The sequence below is a fragment of the Anopheles coluzzii genome, chromosome 2 (genome assembly GCF_943734685.1).
Source record: "Anopheles coluzzii chromosome 2, AcolN3, whole genome shotgun sequence".
Lineage (NCBI taxonomy): Eukaryota > Metazoa > Arthropoda > Insecta > Diptera > Culicidae > Anopheles > Anopheles coluzzii.
The window spans coordinates 36328411-36351031 of record NC_064670.1 but is presented as its reverse complement, the minus strand read 5'-3'; the positions used below and the strand labels follow the sequence as shown (position 1 = coordinate 36351031).

Below are 22621 nucleotides of genomic sequence, written 5' to 3'. Positions count from 1 at the left end.
CTGTGCCCGTTCGAATCAAACAACAGCTGTTGCACGCAAAATTGAACTCGAACCACCAAAAAGAGGAACAAAAAAGCTCCTCAGATCATTTTCCAGGCTTCATTTGGCCATCATCTACCATTTCGCCGGCACCATTTCGGGCCGGTTTCTATCTGCTCTCGTACGTGCATGTGTGTATTTGTGCGCGTTTTTCTGTTTCTGGTGAGCCTTCCCCCTAAATCGTCAAATATTCATACAGTGTTGCGCCCGAATTGCGCCCTCGGAGTGGTGACGCTCGTCCGGGGGTGGAAGCGTGGGGTTGAAGCAAGTGAAACCATAAATTTGCGGCAATATTACGGACGAACGTGGGTGGCGTGGGACGAACGAGAGCGGTGAGCTTTTCGCCCTGTGACCCGCCGCTTTGAATGGAAGGCATTCATTCGCTTTTTCTGTGCCGATTATCCGATGCGAGAGTGATCTTTTAGCCTGATAGTCTTGCAGTGTGGCCGAGAGGAATGGGATGGTGGGTCCAGACCGTTTCTTTCGGAGTGCCCCGAGGCGTCGAGTACAGCCGTTTGTACGAATGGGTGTATGGTGCTGTCTCTAGCAGCGTAGACAACGCTCACAAGGTTAAGGCGACGAAGCTACTCTCAGAAGTACTTTGGGGGATAGGACCCATTTAGGCCCTGTGTGGCCTTAATGGTTTTGGGTTGGATTGCAAAGAAAAAGGGCAAGAAGGCGCATAATTACTTATGATCGCTTTTTGCCATCTCCATTGATGGAGTCGTTGCGTTTGCGTTATGAAACTCGGCTGAAGGTTTGCATCAGCAATGAAGACGTACAACGAAAAACGGGCGATTTGATGCAGGCACCAGCCGCTTCGGACGTAACGGAAATGCCATTCGGAAAAAGAGCACACAGCACGGAGCCGATGGAAAGGAAGATTTGCCATTATTTGCCCTTGACAGAAACGAGAAACGAGAAACGAAATCACCTTTCGTCCATGAGTGCACCCGCGTATGCATACATGTGCCGGCAAATGTGAGATATGATTTTCCAAATGCGTCTCAAAGCAAAGGCACCCTCTTCCTTTTCCGAAGACAGGATTTAAATGCTTTTCACCAGCAAATGGGAAGCCGAATGTACGGCGAGGCGAGTGATTCACCAGATTGCGAACTGTTCGTTTATAATGGCTTTTAAGCTTCCAGTGGGGAAGGATGAATCGGTGAATGCATCCTTCAAATGCAAACGCCATCGTTGGTGGTTTGTGGTCGAGCGATATCGAAAGCAGCAGTGAACGTGAGTGGGGAAAGGGAAAATAGCTTTTCGAAAGAGGTTTATTGCAGCTGGAGATGATTTCTTGTGGGACGAACTGAAGTGCACACAGCAAACGGATTAAGTGAGTGTTAGCTTTATCAGATCATTTCTATTACGAGTTCCAAACTTCAAAAGATGCTCCAATTTTCTGGAGGAATTAATAACCTTTCATCCCCAGTGTCTGTGCGGAATAGTACGAGTTCAAAACAATATATTCCCTTCATTTACAAACTCGTACGGATTCAACACTTCTTCCTACCTCCCCATGTGCGTTTGGGAAATGGGTTTGTTTTTGCGTAACTTCTTCATCCAAACAATAACGCCACAAGCTGTCCATCCGCCCGCATTGAAGGAAAGCACGAAGTTGGAACTGATTTTAAAAGGATTCAGTCAAAATGCTGGTAGATTTTCTGTTTACCGTTGAGGCGGGGTTTGTCAAAGTTTTGAGCCGAAAGTAAATACCGTACAGTGCAGATTCAATTAGTCTGTTTGGTCGGATTTACTACTTGGAACGTGTTTACGTTTTTAACGGATAGATTGAGGATTCTGGCAGGAGGCTAGTTAATGGATGCAACCATTTTCGGCAAAGCTGTTCGACTGCTCCGGATTACCGGTTAAGAGAATGATAATTGTACACCATTGTAACTGGTTTTCGCAGTCAAATCCTTAACGTGGTATAAATTTATCCTATCAGCATAAACACGCTTTAACGAGCGACGGTGTACCACTCACTAAACATTGATTCAGCAGTTGCTCAGCTTAAACAAATGGTAAAAAAAATGGTCGAACTGTTCTTCCCCAGGGGCTAACAGAGTCCCGTAAAGTTGGTTAACATTAATTCTAAGCTTTCGCTGTTGCTTTTTCTGCACCAAATGTTCATTATTTTTTATCACTTTCCTGCAGCCGCCGGATCACGAACAAGAAAGAGAGAGAGAGAGAGAAAGAGCGCAAAAGAAGAGACAGCAGCACATCAGCACACCAGCAATATCCACAAATCTTGCGCCTGTCTTACGCCGACAGGCCGGTGTAGTACCATTTTGTGTCATCATCTTTGCTACCGGGCAGGAAGCGTAAACTGAACGGCGGCGTGGCGCTTTTTTCCCCCTAACCACGACTGTCGCTTATTAGCAGCACGCCGACAATGGTTTGGAAATTGGAAAATATGTTGCCTGCAGGCAAGCGGTGTTGAACATTGGACATTGGTGGTGGAGCATGTACCACTCGTAGCGTAAACCGTAAAGGTGGATGGTGGTTACACGACATTCTGCCACACGATGATAGGAATGTGTGTCTATGTGACGTAGTTGCAAAATTTGTGGCTCGTGGGGTTAAAGGAGGAAATATCGATCGTTCGGCAGCATTGCAGTACGGTGCCTTTGTTTTTTCGGGCTCGCTAGTCCGAATTTTCCCTCCAAAATAACCCCAACACACACACACACACACACACACACACACGGTTGTGCTTGAATGGCACGTGGTCGTTTTCGTTCCTTATTATCGATTTATCATGCTGCTACGGAGGACAATATCTACTACCATCACCGTTTGCATTGACCCGACCCGATATCAACTTCCACCGGTTGTTAACGATCGATTGCCTAGGATATTGTACGGACGTACGGTACCATACGTACGTAGCCCGGTGAATGACTCTTGCTCCGTGAAATCCAATCATTTCTCATCAGACAAAACGGGGTAACGAGCAAACGAGGAAATGCTCTCGAATGCTCACGCATTTGGGACACAAACACAGTGTTCTTTTCTGTCTGTTTTTTTGGTCCTTTATTTTAACCGAAATTTGTCCTCCACTTGGTCTCCGCTTGAAATAATCACCATTCCCGACTCCCCCGACGGAAATGGTGTTTATCGATCCTGGCCATATTACACAAGAAAAAAAAAGAAGAAAAAACGCTCATTTGTTGTGGACATTCGTTTAGTAATGGGAGATTTTACAAATATTTATCTACGCGTGACACAAGGCTGGGGCGGCAGCGTAGAACATAATCTTAAATGACCTTCTGCTGACGGTACGAAATGTGTACGATAGTACGATTTGATGTAAGAGAGGTAGGCACGAAAAGAGATGTTGAGTTTTCCGTGTTTTTTTTCTCCTTAACAAAATCGGTGTTTTTTTCTGTTGCGGTGCTTTTAGCACTGAAACTGTCCTGTGCACACACACACCCCATCCAAACCAACAACATATGCTCAATGGGATACAGAAAAGAAACAACAAACAAACGTGAAAGTGTTGCTGTGGTGAGGGTATTTGTGCAATGTTTGTTGCAGAGAATGATCATCGCCTCCACGCTCCGCATCCAAGCGGACACTCTGCAAAGCACGGACACGGTACTGCTGAAGAGGTGCTGGTCCAGAAAATACCGACGTACCGCCGTTTGCAATGGAGTGAACGGTTTCGTTTTATCGTCAGCTTGTTGTTTTTTTTGCTACCGTTTGTAAACTTAGAATAAAAATAATAAAACGAGCCTGACGACGATCAAAACCAATGTTCACATGTTCCAGCTTTTAGACCGTACGGAGCCTTTTCCCCATAGTGCTTGTGGGTAGAAGGTGGAAGGTAAACGGAACATGTGTGTGAGTGTGGATGAACCGGAAAAAAGGATCCACTTTCCTGCATTCGGGTTTCCTGCTAGAAATGGGCGAATATTTTACCTTTGATGAACGTGTCATCCGGGTGGTGGCGAGTGGGTGAGTTGGGTGGGTTGGGTGCTAGTGCCCCATGTCGGGTACGGGACGGGAAGGACACTTGGGACACTGGCTGGTCGGGACATTTCCAGCGCTTGCGGTTGAAGTAGCATCAGTAGCAGCACCAGCAGCACCAGTAAAGAGTAAATAAATCTTCACGACAGAAAGGCACATTGCTAGTTTTGGGAGGGGGAGTGAGGCTTTAGGGATGTAGGGTAAACAGAAGCCTGTATGAAAGGGATTTTCTACTTATTTTGTTTTTTTTTTGTTGTTGTTGGGTAGAATGACTCACAAATCACCACAAGGCCCCCATGGTCGATGTGCCGGTAGGTAATGAATAAGAAGCTAATTTGGAAGGATGATATGCGTGGGACGTGCTGTGGGAAATGGGTCGGGACGGGCGGTACAGTTGACATTGACAAAGGTAAACATCACCGATGTTCGACTTGTCTTGCCTTCATCACCGGCCGGAAACTATTAACACTAGCCTGTACGTTGGTGGTAGATTTTTTTTGGGATTTGTTTTATACTCGTTTCTGCAGCAATGAGTACTGAGGGCGATATGTTTAGCTTTAATTTAATAGATTCAATACCAGGGTGGCTGACAATGGGAGATTTTATGCTTCTCGTTCTAAGCACCATTTAAATTTGCATAACTAATGAAAATTCGTCAAGACATTATGCAGAATCGAACAAAGCTTCTCGTAGTTTATTTGGTGTATCACTTTCACTAACGAGAGAACGGAACACATTACACAGCTCAGTCGCTTTTCCATCAAAATCGTAATCCAGGCTTGTTATTTCAAACCCCACTCGCTACACTAACAGAAGGGTGTCAATCGTTCGCATGATGCGGCACGCCGGCAATTAAAACGTTTCCGGGCAATTTTGTACAAAGCAATTAATCTCCAAATTTTGCACGATTTTAAATTTCAACCAACCCGGTCCCGTTGTGTTCCGCCACCAAACCCACCCCATAACAATAACGAACGGCGTAGCGCCCGCGTGTACTGATGTGAATGGTGGGTCGGTAAAACTGTTATCATGTTCTCTTTTCCATTGCCATTGGTATGTTTTTTTTTGCTCTCCCCCAGCTGTTATTTACCTCTGTTTTCGCTTTCCGTCGAGGAAATGGAAGCGCTGTGGGGAACTGTTTACCAGCAGGAAACGGTTCGCTTTTGCAGGATGTGAGATGAAATCGAAATGAACTAATGACAAGTGCTTTCCTTTTTTTCCTTAGCACTTTCTCCTTCCGCCCCCCCCCCGAAGGACAAAAGAGGCAAATAGCGTGGCACCAGCAGCGATCGACTCTGGTGGTCCCACCGAATCGGCACCATCATTCACCGCTAGCACCAGTGTTGCCGTTTTTGTGGAGCAATTTAAACGCCGTCCGGGGGAGGGAGAGAGAGACAGTATGAGGTAACGATTTTCCATCACGCTTTCCATTTCCGACACCAGTGCAGAGCTCAAAAAGATGGTACGAGAAGTCAACAGGGGAATTTAAACGCCAAAAACTGCCGGCTACCGGTGCTGGTTGGTTGCATGAAGTCTTCCGCACAGGAGAAACCGAGTACGGACCATTCGAGGAGTCTGATTTGAATGAAGGAATCTAATTTGCGACAGATTTGCCGCGGGTGAATCTGGCGAGGCAGGTTTACGCAACCGCTCTCTCTCTCTCTATCTCTCATCGTTCGCCTCAGAAAGCCTTTGGAGGGATGAAAGTTTGACTTTCTTTTGCTCAGCCCGTTGTACCCCCTTTGGGAAGCGCGGGCGAAAAGGTAAGACAAAAACATTTGCTTTGCTATTGGTGGGTGGCTAAAATTTTGCACAACAACGGAAAAGCACTTAAAAATACGGGAAAACTACATCCGTGTGGGGTGTGCGAGGGAGCATAACCCGGGCGCCTCTGATTAAACGAGGCAGCAAAAACTTCGACTGAAAGGTGAAAGTTCTGTTCGCTTTTTAATTAGAACTTTCGCAAGCACGGTGGCAGCGTTAAATGTTAAGCTGCGTTAAATGGAATGAAATGAAAACCGTATTGGAAAACTGCACCACTTCCATCCTTCCTCGTTTACCTCGTCAGTTTATGGGTAGTGATTATCGTGATTACGGTATCAATTCGGTTAGCGATACGTGTTTCAAGTGCGATACAATAAAAAAAAACTAAATAAACCAAACAAAACCACCACTCAAGCACCAAAGTACCACTCCCCGCCGAAAGAGAACCGAGAGCAACCGCAAGGAAAGCGTTTATCCAATACACAGCGCTGATAAACGGTTTTCCGTGCACAACGACAACATTGCTTTCTCTCTCTCTATCCCATTTTAAGCTGTACAGTGTGTGCCTTTGTTTTAGGCGCGCTATGTTTTATGAGCCATTATAATAACAATGATTTTAAACCTTAAACCACTGATGCTAAATGATTAATAATTAACCGAGGAAATATTAATTGTTTTTCGACCGTGATTTTGTATATCAAGCTTTTTTCTTGGATATCAGTTTTACTGGTCAGATTTGGTCGTTAGAGGAGATAAAACATGGCCTGGTTGGCACTTAACTCAATTTGTCATCTCGAACAAATACATTGATGGAAAATAAATTTTCTTGGTTTTGAATTTTTTGCTATAAATATCATTTCAGAACTGTATACTTTTATAATTTAATTAAGTTGAACACGTATTTTAAGTTAGGATATTGTTAACAGATATGAAGAGTAGATAAGCATTATGTTTGCATGATTTAGGAATATACATTCCTTTCATTATATATTTTTCTTTCTCAAAACGAAGGAACCACATATAAATAATCCCCTCACTGTAGCTGGCAACGTAGCCACCAACAGCAAAGGCCCCGCAGTGCTTTCGTGCCGCAAACTTTCACTTGTTTACGGTCACTCGATAAGCATCTTAAGTGGTTTTCGTGAGATTTTCTCAAGTACACACAAACACACTCTCTCTCTCACTCTTCTCTTTTAGAGGACGATCCTGTAGAAAGGTGAGGGCTACAATCACTACCTATGGGGTGTGATCAATCTCCTAAGGGGACAAAATGCTTTCGAGGGCGATACAAAAAAAAAGTAGGCGCCAACGATTATGACCAGTGTGGAGGTGTGGAATACCTGTGTGAGAAGCCGACGAGAAGGTTTCCTGACGGGAGTTCTTTTTATTTCCTTCTATTACGGCTGTTCCATGGGACAGATGATAAGTAAATGATGGCGTAGGTGTGTGTGTGTGCGTGGTCGAAGGGACAAATAAATAATTTGAACTAAAGTTCCAGGTTTCCTTCACCGAGAAGGTGTTGTTGGGAGGGAAAGGAGCCTCCATCCCTAAGCCTGGGCGATCGATTTACTTATCTTAATTTATTTCGGGACAAGTTTCATCGAGGGTCGCTGCTATCCTAAGTAAATCTCCTACCTTTTTCCTCGCATCAGGTACACGTAGGTAGCAATTAATTTTAATTATCTTCTTGCTCAGCAGTTTTTTGTGGTATCAAACGATTTTGGTGTTTTGTAATCGCTGAATAATGCAAAACTTTTTCGGTTAATTATGAACAAAAAAAAAAAAAAAACTTTCTTCATCATTTTATTAGACCGATTTTCTCGTAGATCCACTTTTCAGTTTTTCTCTTCTGACCTGTTTTGATCGCAACCATACACTGTGACCAAATAGTGGATCGTAATATTGAAATGGGCGGAAAGTTTTGCTGCTTAGATTGGAAAACTGAACACCAATGGCTTTGCTTTCGCTAGCAGCAAAGGAAGGCAAAGCGACAGGACGGGTAAGGGGGCTGCTGGTAGGTAGGAAGGTCCTTAAAACCATCTGGACATCACTTTTGGTTGGCATTATTCGAAAAGTTTGTCCGTCGTACGGGCACGGCGCGTGTAATAAATTCTGCACTGTTGGTAGGTTTTTGGTGAAATTTGCAGGGCAAGGGCATAGGAAAGCCGTAATGGCCGAATGATAAACGGTGGAAAATTAATTAAACTGTTTTCTTTGCTGTCTGGTGTTGTTTGTTTCGAGAACTAACACACACAAACTTTGATGAATTGTTTGACCTTTGTTAACACGTTTTAAAACGGTTTACATTTTAAGCTGAATGCGACGTAGGCCGTAATTGTTTGATGTTTAACGATTTTTTGTAAGCATTTTCGCGACAAATCAGATTTATCTGAACCGAGCACTGTACGGTTCAAGATCGTTTATTGTCTGATTGATTGATAGCATGCTTCTTTTTTACGAAATAAATCTGGAGCTGGCTGTGCGACTTGCTTCACATTTAGAAAGCAGGCGGTCGGATCGATAATTCAATCAATTCAGTGCAATGTGCCTATGGAACACGGTCGCCTACCGCCTTGTCATGTTTGCATAGACAAAACAACATGTCGTTTGCTTGCTTTTTCTACTTCGGTTTTCAATTTTCAACTTCCCCTGAAAGATGTGAGCGTACACTTTGTTGCGAAATGCCATCTTCAGCCCAGTCTCCCACCAACATCTCCTGCCAGCAGCAGTAATAGTACAGTGGTTTTTTTTTCCATTTTCGCCGTAATTTAACGCAAACCCCGTTCAAGTGTTTGGTAAACGAGCACGGGCGTATTTGGGAACGCGGGCGCGTGTTTGTGTGTGTGTTTGTGGTAAAATTACCATCCCGGTGATAATCGTGCGCCACCAGCACACCAAATTGCGATCGCGGGAACCAAAAGCATTGCTCCATTGCCTTGGGCGGTGAATAGCTTTCCATTTCTCCCACACCACGCAATGCCAAACGGTCGATTCTATCGATTGGCGAGGGTTCATTTAAATTTGTCTTATCGTAGGCGCGTTTATCCCGGTCGCTTGGTGTACAGGTGTAAAGCAGTACAACGATGTTGGAACGATGATGTACGGTAAATCCCAGAGCACAGCTATCATGGCATGGTGTGCAACAAAGTGTTAAATAGTGCAAGATTTTCAAACAACCACCGTTTGCTGATGCACCGATGGAAGGATAACAAGGTGGTTTCGATCGATGCTTCACTCATTAACTAACTCAAACACACACATACACACATTCCCACATACAGCCGAACACGATGGAGAAAGAGTTGAATCAGCCAACGAGCCGTAACGATATTGATAAAGTCGATAAAGTGTGCTGTGGATGAAGCAAGGATAAACACTGCACACCCAACAAACACAGTGAAAACGGAGAATGGGAACAGCACAGCGAAAACAGCACAATCAACACATAAAACGAAAAACCAGTGCCAGCAATATTCCGTATGTTTTCCCATTTGAAGAAACATACTTGCACAAGCAGGGTGAGTGTGTGTATGTGCTCGATGCTCATGCTCTCCATTCGTCTGCCTTTCTCTGTTTTTCACACTAGTGCACACAGTTCAGCACACACTCTGGTGACGAGGACGTAGAGATTGAACGTCGAGTGCTCTTATCTGCTGATAAGATACAACCAGTTGCAGTTTGGTAGTGGTGTGGTGTGTGGTTCGTACCGCCGTGCACTATGGTTGGTGCACAACGAGACAAGCAACAGCGCACTGGAACGGAGTGCTTGTGCTGATGGTGTGTGGTTGGGGACATGAATGTCATCTGCTCTCTGCACAAGTGAGTGCATCTTACCATGGTCGATGGTAGAGGGTGAAAGATTTTGCCAAAAACTAAGCAGAAAGGAAAACAGAAAGCCACCGAGCACAAGTCGCAGAATGTAATAAACTTGCCAACTGTCGTTTTTCCATCGTTTCGGCGAACGACACAGTACCGTGTTGTGTGCTCGGTTCGAACATGACTTCGAAGATAAGATAATAAGATACCACAAACAACACACGCACACACACATACTCGTAGCGTACGGTTTACCATCGGGTGTCAGCACTGGCTGTAGAAGTGTAGGATTAGTACCACAAGTTGGCCACATTTCGACACCCTGTTCAAGCAGCAGCAGCACCCTGGGGAGCGACAACAGACACGAAGGATAAAGTAAAGATGCCGAAATCCGCGGTTTAAAAGCCCAGCGAGGGGATACCAGTTGAGGTACCGGGAGAATAAGGTTGCTGAATTACGCTGTGGTGATTTTTCAAAATGGAGAGCGGAGGGAACGCGTGATGTTATGTCAAAGGCTTACAAACGATGACAAACCCCAATATGGGTGTTGGTTGTTGTGGTTGCTTGCGTACGAGGTAACGTTCCACAGCTAGTGCAGCAATAGGAAGTATGTATGTTTTAGTAGTTGGTTGCTGTTGTCGTTATAAAAATGTGCTTGTATACAGACATAAATCAAAGTAACAAAGTGGACCATATGCAATGCAATGTATGATATGATGTGAGTGAAACACGGTTTGGAAAATCTTTTGGAAATTAGGGTTGAATTGCATGAATTGATAAACTTTTAGATACGCGGACATGGTTCAATCTTTAGCCGAGCCATATCATGCACTGACTGCACGCGGTTTGGTCCAAATGATTAATGTAAACCACGTAACACGTTATGAGGAAGAATGCCATTGCTTGTGAGGTTTTGTTTTTTTATAAGGGTGAAGTAGCTCGTATACTTATTATTAATAGAATTATTTAATGTACAATTAACTCTAATTGTAACCTGTTGTAACCTGCTGTTACGCGTCGTATCTAACACCAAATTAGAAGGTTAGTTGTTACGCACTGTATTTGACATCAAATTAGAAGGCAAGTAGTTGTAAAAAAGATATAACATTACTGTTGTATTACATGGAAAAATACATTCGAGCATAATGGTATTTTTCCTATAATGGTGTTCTGTACATGTCTTATCCTATGAAATTTGTTGTGTTCCTTAAGTAAACTACAGCAATGGTGTCAAATATTGGGTACATATAATACTTGTTTATTAACACTTATGTTAAACTTACTTATTAATATACAAATTAAAATATAAATAAAGCTTGGTTCATTTAGAAATGGGACACTTTGTTCGAATTACAGTGGTGCCCCCTGTGGACAAAAAACGAATCTTTGGCAGCGTTTAGTTGACTACAGGAAAAACTACACTTTGTCAAATTTTCATCCAATTTAGATATTCCTGCTCGTTCGATATATGTTCGACATGCAAGAGGAGAAGCGAAATTTGATTGTGCACAACTATCTGTTTAATCCATTAGTGTCATCTTGGGAGCTGGCAAAACGGTTAAGTTTGCCCAAGTCGACTGTTGCACGCAACATCATACAAATGTAGAATTGGTGGAACTGACCAGATCAATGACTAAAACAGCTGTGGGCCGGTTCAAGAATTTCGTCAAAAAGGCGAATAATATATTTTTTTCTTATTTTTTTAAAATACATTATAACAAAACCTATGATTCATTCAAACCATTTTTTTTTCTATTGGATTAATCGTATAAAAGATACACGCAATGTAAAGTGCCCATTTCTAAATGATCTAAGCCTTAAGCATATTTTGATCTTTTTTATATGAAATCAATATAACTTTATGAATAGTTATGAGGTTTTGTATAGAAAAGTTAATTGAAAAAAGATATTCAAAATGACCAACCATATCTTAGTAATCTCTAAACCAAATAAAAGAAACCTTTGTGATGAAGCATGAATGTTTTGTGTATTGTTATTTATATTTTGTATAGCATAAGAATTGTCAATAAAAAAACGCGCTTCAAAAAAAAGTAATCGCATTTGACACGCGGTACATTTTTATAACCAGATTATCCTTTCAAATAGCAGTAAAACTAACAAAGAATCGCTTACCCATTTTGGAGGGTCTAAATCAAAGAGGGATAAACTTTCGAAACCGAAATCAGCAGCGACAAGAAAAGAACGGTCTACGTTATCACAACATGACACAGCTTACAAAACAACGAGAAAAAAGTAATTAATTCCAAGCGAGATTCCCGTTGGCACGGACACCGTTTAATCCTTTTAGAATTAACAATTCCAGTGTTCCTGTTTCGTGCAAATTAAACGTGCCGTTGTACCATCGGTCGACCTATCTTCCACCCAAACATTGTGTATTTTAGCGAGGCAAAAGAATCGTGAAAGAAAAATTGGTGACTTTTCCTTCCTTTCCTTCCTTCGCTTCCTTCCTCCTTCGTTTGGTGTGCTGTGGTCAACCCTACGCTATCGCGCTTTAGAAACAAAACAGCGTCCCACTAATCTGCTCGACTGAACGTTGCACGGCCGAAATCGCGCGTTGACAAATCGTTTACGAGCTAACCCAGGCATCCATCAACGTGAATGGCCGGCCGGTCGGCTGACCGGTCAGTCCACCCGGTCCATCGATGATATACACCGTAAAGTGAAGTGTTAATGTAGGGTATAAACATAAAATACGACACATTTTTCGCGTAGTGCGCGAAGCGAGAGTGAGAGAGAGATAAAATAACCTTGCCACACTCCCCGCAAAAAGGGTAAGCTTTTTCCTATAGGGCTCGAGTAAACGGGAAGGTAAGAAAAATGGAATGGAAATGACCGATACTTGAGCGAATGGGTATAAAAAGCCGAGCCCGTAACGCGGCTTTCCGTTGCTATCGTTCCTCTACCGAATGCTGACTGCAAGAAAGGTCATAGAAATTTATTACCCAAATTCGCTTTCGTTCGGCTCGCCACCCCGGGGTCGGGTTTCACGCTACGGGACATTTCATCCGGCACCGGAGCACTCAATCGTCCGTTCAGAACGGCCACCAGAGCACCGCTCGACCGTTGTATAGTGAAGGTTCCGGTGCGACCGCTGTAGTCGCTTTCTTTCCTTTACGTCAAAGCAGGCGCTGCAAAAATGGCGGAAACCCATCCGAGAGCGGAAGAAATTATGCATAAATCACAGGTTGATCAACCGAACCGGAGCAAAACTACAGAGCACCGCTTGCACGGCTGTTCCGGATGTTGAATGGCAAACGACGACGACAACGACGACGACAACAGTCGGTGTGCCAATTCGATAAATCGTTGTTTAACGGTGAAAATACATTAAGCGAAAGCGACATGGTAATGGCAGAGGCAATGCACATTAGTGTACAGATGGTTGCCAGGCACTACGGGCAATGCGGGTGGTACGACCAACAAGGCGCGCGGGATCGGGATGAAGGCATGCAGCTGAGGCTGCCCCGATGCTAACGGGTGGTAAGCTCATTTACAGGGAGCGGAAAGGGCATTGTGAAAAGGAGGAAGGAGGAAGAATAAACCCTCATTGGTGTAGGGAAAGCTCATTAACTATTCGTTGCTATTTTTAAAACCGAATCATCACCATCAAGAGGGAAACTGAGCTTTCTTTTACCGAAAGAAGGCAAAGCATAGCGTTCTCTTGGGGTATTTACGCCACGTTTTCTGCTCTCTTTCTCTCTCTTCGTCTCTCGTTCTGTGGCCAATTTCCCAAATCGGGTAGCGCAAACATTAAATCAGTTCGGGGAATTGTGTTTCCCAAGCTGGTGTTTTTATTTTTTCAATCGTTTACTCCACATTGCACTCCACCATGGAGCCGCCTGGTGGCTGTTGCTGTTGGATAGGATTAAGAGCGCAAAGCATTACATTGCGTCCATTCTTTCGGTGATTGTTTTTTGTTGTTGTTGTTGGGTTTTCTTTCCATTTATGCACTCCCAATTGGACCTTCAAAAAACTTCTTCCTCAAACGTTCTAGTCTTCCCCAGCAGCGTACCTTCAATAGACCCTTTTGTGGGTAGACGATGCCGCCGAAAAGGTTCAACGCTTTAATTTGCTTACGTCTGCTTACGGCCTAGAAAAGGGCTTCAAATAATAAAAAAACGAGCAGGCACCCTCGTTCGGGTGGACCAAAGGTTTGAAAGGAATCAGAAAAAGATTACGAAACAATTTCGCTATAAGTAAGAGGTATTATAGGGTTAATGGTTCCCGAGAAGTACCGTAACCTAGATGGCATCGATCGACCCAGTGTCGATGGGTGTCGCGACAAGCGCATTTGAGTTGCCCTTTCCACCTTCCCCCCATCCCACACCCTGCTGTTTCATTTGACCGTTTGTTCAATCAAACCATCAAAGATTCTGAGAAATGGGGAGCCGAACCGATGAGATTCAGCAGACCCACAGAAAAGGCAAACTTTCGGTGCCTCCCCCGTTTGGTGTGACACACTTTGCCGTCGCCGTGGGATCCTTTGGCCCTAACCACATCAAATGACACCTTCAGTGTTTTAGCGAGCTGTGCGGTTGCTTCGCATTAGTTCGACACGGAGCTAATTAAGATGGTTGGGTATGGGTAAGGTTTGGTAGAGTCAATAGTTCACAACAGGGAATGAGTGCACACCCTTGAGTGTTGTGTAAATAGCGCGGAGGGTGAACGGAACAGACAGGCGCTTTCGCTAGTTTGTACGTTTACCATTTGCCATTTTGGTGTCTAAACTGTTGCGTTTGCGTTTGAACTGCTCTTTTTTTCGACAGTCAATTCCACACCAACTTCCCGCAAGGCTAAGCAGTACAACCCACCCGAAGGACGGGTTTTCCATTGACGTCACGCTGTATGTCTGAATGTTCGCATCTTCTTGCTTTTGCAACACCCAGGAAAATAAAGCAAACCTTCCTTGTTACTGAGCATTTTCTTGTCCCAAGTAATCTTCACCACACCGGAACCAGGACGACACCCTCGCACGAGGTGTGATGGGATTTTCGCGTTCGATCATTAACCGGGTGCGCACGTAGCACGTGGATGTGGCCGTGTTCACGTTCCAGAACGTCTCGAGTGTGATGCGGGTGGGCTCCGCGAGCCGTACGTTAATGGTTGTCCTCCCCTCGGCCAAGCTCTCTCGCTTCATTTTAGTCCATCTTCCGAGGGGTTGCTGCGTTCAAAATGGTGTCGTTACAATTTCCGAACCTGCTTCAGCTCTCCACCGGTACCACCGCCGGAGGGGGGAACATTGCAAGGGAGCACCGAACACGGTACAGGGAACCTCGGAAAGCAGCACAACCTTGGAGTGCAGCAGGGTGCTTTTTGGTTAATATTTCATGCGACCATTGAACCACCGTTTCGAGTTTCTCTCGTTCTCGGTTGTTTTCGACTCGGCTCTAATCATAAAATGGCTCCGCTGCTTTCCACCACCACACCAGTCAGTGTGGTTTTTAAGCAACCAAGGCAACCGAAATGAACCACTTTGGAGACCGACTTAAACCGGATTTAGTGGTAGTCCACAACGATGAGAGTGTGTGTGTGTGGGTGTGTGTGTGTGCGTGTGGACATGCCCATGCCCTAGAACATATGTTTGCGGTCGTTCGGTTTGGAGTCGGTTTGAGCACACGGTGCGATTTGACCTGCCGGCTCAAACAAACGATTAATTATGTTTCCGAGCACGGAATCCGAACAGCCGCCGGGGACGGTCAAGCATGTGACATGTGTCTGTGTGTGTATGACACACACACACGACAAGTCCGTGAGATGACACGCGTGGGAGCACTGGCAGATGAACGCTGGCAGCGCCAAGCTTAGAGCCAATTGTATCGGAAAGGATTTGACCATAAATTACGCTGGTCAGCATTCCACAGAAATTTCCACATGCCAGTGCAAGGTGGAATATCAACAGCATCTCCTCCGCCAGCAGCAATCCCCGCATGGTCCCCATTTCTCCGCAGATAATCGGGAATAAGGGAGAAAAAACGGGCACGTGCTCTAATTTCGTGAGCAAACAGCGTTGCCTCATTCTCATGGTACGGGCCGAGGCTGATCGCGTGTCAATATTGGGAGTCGTTTTCATCTATTTGCCGCTGTCCTGATTTGTCTCCGATGTGATGCTAGTGTACGAGTGGCCGCTTTTGTCTTTCCCACTGTCCAAAAGGTTGTGTTTTTTTATGCTGCCCCTAGGATTCATATTCGTTCACCCGATTCGCGCGCCAGTGTCGGGCTGTTAATATTGTTTCGGCTCGCTCGACACGGTATGGGCGGAAATTGAGCACTGCCGACGCACTTAATCCCTCTCGCTGGAGCGTATCCACTTGGGGCCATTGTGTGTTTCTTGCCCGCACACTCACACTTTACCGGAAAGGCGAACTTTGGACGCCACTATCTGCCGCATCGATGTTGAGAGATGCTACAGGGAAGCGATGCCTTACCATGGTTACCATTAGCTGTAACCTAATCAGCTGGAAAAGATTGGCCACGTATTGTTTCACGGCTGGGTTGATGGTGGGAGAATGTATACATTTCTTTTGTGCTTGCGTGTGATCCATCCGATAAGAAGGAAGAGACCGAGCGAAGGGGTCACAATATTGGTCACTATTTGACCAATAAATTGCTCTCGGTTATGTGGCCGAGCGAGTTGGGGCTGAAGTGAAGTGACTGGGCTGCCCAGAACGAAAAGCGATACCGCGTAGGTTTCTAATTGGGCAAATTGTGCCCAGCGGCTGTGCATCATTTTTTGTTCGATTTGACCTGCGAACCTAGCACTGTTTTACATCGAACAACCTTGCAAGAGCTTAAATGCTCGGTGTGATGTAAATCGCTGTTATATGAGATGCTTTCGCACACAACCTTGTCAATCATTTTCCCCTTTCGCCCTCGCTCGCCATTGCGGTAAACTGTCAATCTCGTCATTCAATTGACACGATGGCTGCTTCGAAGACGGATAAGTGCCTTTCAGCTGTCGTATTTCACTGAGCAGCATTTACTGCTACTGTGGCTTACTGTCACTTTTAGCATAAAATCGCGGTGAGCGTTCGGTGTTACATTACCAGCAGTTCAGCTGTGGCTTTCGATGTGGAGGAGAAAGGATCGAGGAAGGAATTTTATTTAAAAATTTCATCTCGTTTCCCGGTGTGATTGAATTTTGCCATTTTGCCAGACGATAGAGAGAAAGTGAGGACGAGAGGATCGGTCGATTCCGTAAACATTCTTCTCGCCATTCTACGACAAAATCTTTGCTTTGGATCGGTCGGTTACGTTTCAAGCCATTCAAATAAGGGCGCGCGTTTCGTTCGTTTCGCAGGCGATCAGGCCGTATCGGAAATGGGAAAACCGTTTTGTAGCGCTCACCACCATCACCACCAGTGAACATCGCGTAACAAAGGTGCCGCAAGGGAATTCTCCTGCAGATGAATACATCGTGAGTGGCACATGATTGTTTTAGCGGTGCGCTTCACGTCGCCTTTCACAGCGGTCTTTATTCTAAACGATCGCTGATAGTGTAAACTTGTAGCGGTGATGCTTTTCATCGAACGCAAAATGGAACAGTGCCTCCGGCGGCACGGCACACCGGAAAAGTTGAAAATTATTAGCCAATGGCATTGTAAAGCCCCGTTGTTCGTTGATAATTAGCATTTCCATTCCAGTCAACCGACGACAGCAGTGCGCCATTAGCATCGTGGCTATCGTGGTGAAATGTTCCCATTTACATTTTGGCAAATAAAATACGTGTTTTACATGTTCGCTGTGTAGCGAGCTTCCTGAGGGCTGACTTATACCATTAGAGACACATTTGGACACCTGTGGAAGCGTTTTTGGGGGTGATAGTTGTACAGTTTTACACGACCAACGACGTGTTAGGGCGGGTACAGCAAAGTTTGTAGAAGACTGTGTACCGGCTGCGGACGGACGCTTTTCCTCGAGGCGTCTGTGAGAGCAGTAACGGAATTGATTTAAATTAAGTTAGACAAGTTTGCATCTGTAACGAGATGGGAAGAGGGTGTTATGATCCGGAAGTTTAGCATGGAAATGCTGTTAGCAGTGATTTCAAATTGACGTGGTTATGAAGTTTTCAAATTTCTAAAAGGTATATGGGCTTTTCTTGAAACGATATGTGGAATTCTATCTCGAGCGCAGTTTCAGTCATTTTGTTGATGCTTTGTTTTAATTTGTTTGTCGTTTGTCAAATAAGGTATAAAAGTTATCGATTGATCATGGATCGATGAAAAATGAAGACAGTTTGATTGTAAAGTTAAGCAGTCAACTATAAACGATCCTTGCTCTAATCAAATTTTACATGGAAAGCTCTTGATTACAAACCTTCTATACATCGCTAACAAGAAGTAAATAAAGTCAACACATCAAAACCGAAGCAGATAAACAAACGACACCTAAGGACGCACACATTGCGCCTCAAAACTTTGTCCTCCCCATTGGCCATCAACAGCAACTAATACCAGGGGTGGGGGGGAAAAGGAGGGGGCGAGTAGTTAGTACACCTTGTCATCTGTAGAAGTAGCATTCAAGTTTTTTTTGCCCCCATTGACCCACGAAAACGAGGAAAAGTTTTGTTCCCAATAATTCTCGCACTACACCATGGTCGCATTCCATACGTCAGCGGAAATCAATAAAACGGACAAAATATACTTCCCGACGTATACATTTCTGTCTTGTCGTGCGACTTATGTGTGTTGCTGCCCTACCCGGTGGGCTATTAATATTTCTGCTCCGAATCCAGCTCCAAGTGGCCCATCAATATCAACCACTCAAAGCCGGTGAGCTGCCACAAGATTTTGCGTTTCGGCCTTAACGAAACGAATACATCAATCGCAAATGGAACGGATCCTGTCAAATGGCAACACAGCGAGGCTTGCGGTACCACTCCCTCCCCCCAAACACCCCCAAGCTCCCGCAACGATCCATGTGACCGGAGGAGGAGGCAGGACCGGGAAGAAAACAAACAATTTCCGTCAACATTTGCTCCCTCGGGCGCATTCTTCCTTCGTCAAGTGGGCAAAAAGTTGAACTGATATCGTGTTTTTATTGCATAGAAAGACGCTTAAAGCGAGGCAGAGAGAAAGAGAGAGAGAGAGAGAGAGAGAGAGAAAGAGATGAAGGGAGAGAGAGAGAGAGAAAAGGGGATATAAATAAGAAACAAAAAATACATTCCTCTCAATACACGCCGGATGACTTTAAAAGTAACCGCAAATCGAACAGTCAGGTCATCGGGAGAAATGGTGCGGTAAAAGGGCAAACGCAAGAAACACATAACGCTCGAATGGCATTCGCAGGAAAGTTGTAAGTTGTTTTCCTGCTCCGATCCGCGGCGTCAATTGCCCATTGAAAGTTTGTTTGTACGCACGTACACACCTGATGTCACCGGTGTTGTAGTAGTAGTAGTAGTCGGCGAATCGATCCGGGGCCGGGTTTGATGGAGCCAGAAAATGAAACATTCAAGCTAGGAGTTCCTTCCCATCGCGACTTGTCCGCTCGTCGCTGCACGATACGCGCCACATTCAATCAAATCATCCCCTGACTCAAACCGCTCTGTTTGCGATTAGATTTACGTGCCGATGAAGAGGAGCGAGCAAGTGAAAGTGATACGAAATGGATGCGACGGATAAACACGGTAGATAAGTTGCGGTTTGACCGGCTCTTTCGAAGTAAAAAATCGTTGTTTTTTTCGCCGCAAATGACACAGGTGACATTTTTATTGATTGCAATACTAGAAAATATTTGAAACATACAGCAGCAGAAGCGTTTAATTGCAAAGGAGGGAGTGGGGTAGGGTATTTTTTTATCGCCGTTATCGATCGTGACTAATGGGCAAACACTGGTGCGATGTTGAGAAATGGAATTATTGGCAACACACGACAGACTTCGCACACACACACACACAAGTTGCAAATGAGAATAAAATGATACAGAGAATGTTTTAAAACATTCCGATTTATTGCGCATGAGTGATGGAATTTAATTACAACGATGACCTCTGTAGTCTTCCAATTCCAGTATGTTATTCGGGGAAACAAGTATTTTAATGGAATGTATTAAAGGAAAATTTCAACAATATAAAAAGTAAACAAAATCCATTGCCTTTCAAAAAATAATTCTATCGAAAGAATGTTTCTTGCTTCCTAAAATTGATATCGGTGTCATAAATTACTGGATTCAGAGAGTTCATTCCTGTCAAATTGCAACGCTTGCAACACGTTTGTATGGGCAGCACACAAGCCTATTTCTTATCGCTGATGCTACAACTGTAGTTGAGGTATACGTTAAGGGTTTGACTATTTGTTGATTGGTGTACTGCTGTACCAATATAGCTAGTCCTATATATCGCCAGCCCAGTCCAAAGATTCGTTACCCATACCCATAAAAGCCATTCCATTCGGCACGCGTCGTACCAGTAATTTTGAAAAAAAAATGGTATAAATATATTTTACGTACAGAAATATACGAACAATTGTAATCCAATAAAACGCGGTTAAACGCGGAAAACATAACGGATCTGATTAAATCTAATGAATTTTCTATCATTCTCTTTGATCATTCTCGCCGATAGATACTAAAATGATCATTTTCTCGTTTGTTCTTTTTTGTGTTGAATTAAAAAAAACTGATAAACGTAAATAATCCAATATTTATGTGTAAACCATTAATACTGGTGAGAAAAAGTTGGTACATTTACAGTATGTCTTTATATAAAGCAATGGTAAGAATTTACATCATGTTTAATCTACTTCACTGCTCTTCTTGGATTAAAAAACAGCTTATCTACACTTAACAGCGATAACGAAAGGGATGAACTTAATAGTTTTATCTCGATATGAATAAAAAAGTGAAAGGATTAAAATGGAAATGCATCCGTGTGACCCTTGCCAAAAGTTATTGCCGACAAAAACTCATTGAAAATGTTATAAAACTAATCTGGTAAGTTTTGCTAAAATTCCAGAGCCATAGCATATACAAAAAAAAAAACTTTTATCGCGCTGGCTCTCTAACGTCACGTTACATCAGTTATTCGTTGATGGGAATGTCTGCCAGCAGTGTGTGGATGCATGACTGAGAATCAGAACCTTTTTTCTTTCAAAAACCGAGAAAGAAAAAATGCAAACTGAATCGACTGTTGCATTTTTCAACAGCTTTCCCAATATACTTCACACACGCACTCACAGCCATCTGCATCGAGTGACCGGTTTTCGAGAGCGTTTCCGCAAGCGGCATGGCGGCGTAGACTACTGCTACCCGTTGGAGTGTGTAATAAAATATTGAACCAAAGGCACACAGTGCACCGAACCGTTCGAAACGTATGTGTGTTCCCGGGAAAGCCGTTGCAAGCACCGGCAAGAGGCACTTTTCATATTTAAACCTCCATTTTCCAATCCTGAGAAATGGATCCAGTCGCGCACGGCTGTCAGCTATACGAGAAGGTCACTTGCATGCGAACACTCGGGGGGCTGTGAGAAAAAAGGTAGAATGCAAACGTCTCCCGCAAACGAACTAACACAGGATGCAGTAAGTTAAACCGGGAGGACAGAAAACGGAGACCGGATATTGGAACCTGAAGCCCCGTTTGTACGAGAGAACAGGAAGGGCACACAAAAAGGCAGGAGCGAAACGAAACGAGTTCTGCAGGTCAACAGGCGAAAAGGTCAACAAGCAATCCGTCGTCTTCGTCCACATGTTCGTCTCGTACCGGGTGTAGCGTGGGAACGCCGGAAGATAAGGAAGTAGGAGACAGAACTGCAAAAAAACATACCCACACACATTCGTTGATGAAACAAACAGTTGCAGAAGGAAAACTTTTTCTCCCACCAAAGTCACGAAAGTTCCCTCCCTCACTCCATTAGCAAAATGTTGATGATTGTGTGTGTGTGTTCTCTCTACACGCGACATGTCGCTTTCCATGTTGTTCCATCATTAGGATCCGTACAGTTGAGGGGCGCAAAAATGGGGGAAGGGGTTGAGGGTAAGGGTTCTTTCGGCTACCAGGTAAGCGACACGTGCGGACCTACCTTCGATTGTGTTCCGGCGGCAGTATGCTCCAGTCGGTTTCGTAGTACGGGTACATGGTTCGTAGGTGACGACGGTGTGTACTGCTGACCCGGTTTCAAAACTTTGGCAGGAAAAAATCGCGATAGTACTAGCACTACACTGCACTCGAATAGGTGTTTGTGTGTGCGTTTAAATATGCCTTGTTGAGTTTCTACTGCAGCTCACAACACTTCCAACGCACATGGAGCATGGGTAGGGGGTTTCCTTTGCCCCTGTTTTAAATGCACCACACGCTTTTTTTAAACTCACTCACCCACTGAACTGTTTTGTTTCGGTTGCCTTGGCAGCAAATAAGTTGCACTGTGCTGCTGACGGAGAAGTGACGGCAGAACAGATGTAATAGAGGAGGGAATGATAATCAAGTAGACACAGAGAAGGATTGCTTAAATTAAAACGCGCCCGTGCAAGGAGTTGGACGGACAAAAACATTAAGCGGGGAATGGAAATGCAAAGACAGTTTTCTTTTAATACAGCACCCCTGCTTTATAGCGACTTGCGCAAGGGTAGGACACGGAAAATGGTTACTATTATTTCTTTTGCAAGATCCCTCTTAATTAAAATTTAACCTCTTTCACCGGAGACCGTGGGGGGAAGAATCTTTTCACCTGTTCAGTAACACCTTCCATGGAAACTGTACAACTTCAACAAACGACCCGTGTAAGCGGCGAAGGACCTCTACTGCACGTTCACAGTAGAACACACACACGCACACACATACCCACTGTAGCTTTATGCTGCATCGAGGCAGCCGGCTCAAGTGGCTGAGCTCGCACTCCGTCGTGCTGCACAGCGTTTCTTTACCGCCGGGTTTAAGCAAACAGTAATGAAAAGACGTCTTCAAGTGTGCACGGACCGACGGTTTCCACGTGTATAAAGACGTTTTTGTTGCGGCTTTGAAAGGCGCCCCAAGAATGTGGTGTAAAGTGTGGGATGGTGAAAGGAAAAGGGCGAAAAG

General features: G+C 44.4%; 1 protein-coding gene across 8 annotated transcripts in view; it reads right to left on the bottom strand.

Annotated features, from left to right (window-relative positions):
* LOC120961071 (AP-1 complex subunit gamma-1-like) overlaps positions 1-22621 on the bottom strand; it is a 33586-nt gene that overhangs the window by 9187 nt on the left and 1778 nt on the right. For 4 of the 8 annotated variants that reach the window (XM_040384680.2, XM_040384684.2, XM_040384683.2 and 1 more), the window contains exon 2: positions 21627-21974. In XM_040384680.2, coding sequence (XP_040240614.2) covers positions 21627-21682 — 56 coding nt within the window. In that variant the 5' untranslated portion in view covers positions 21683-21974. The remainder of the gene's footprint in view (positions 1-21626; positions 21975-22621) is intronic. The other 4 variants (XM_040384679.2, XM_040384681.2, XM_040384682.2 and 1 more) reach the window with 1 other exon arrangement.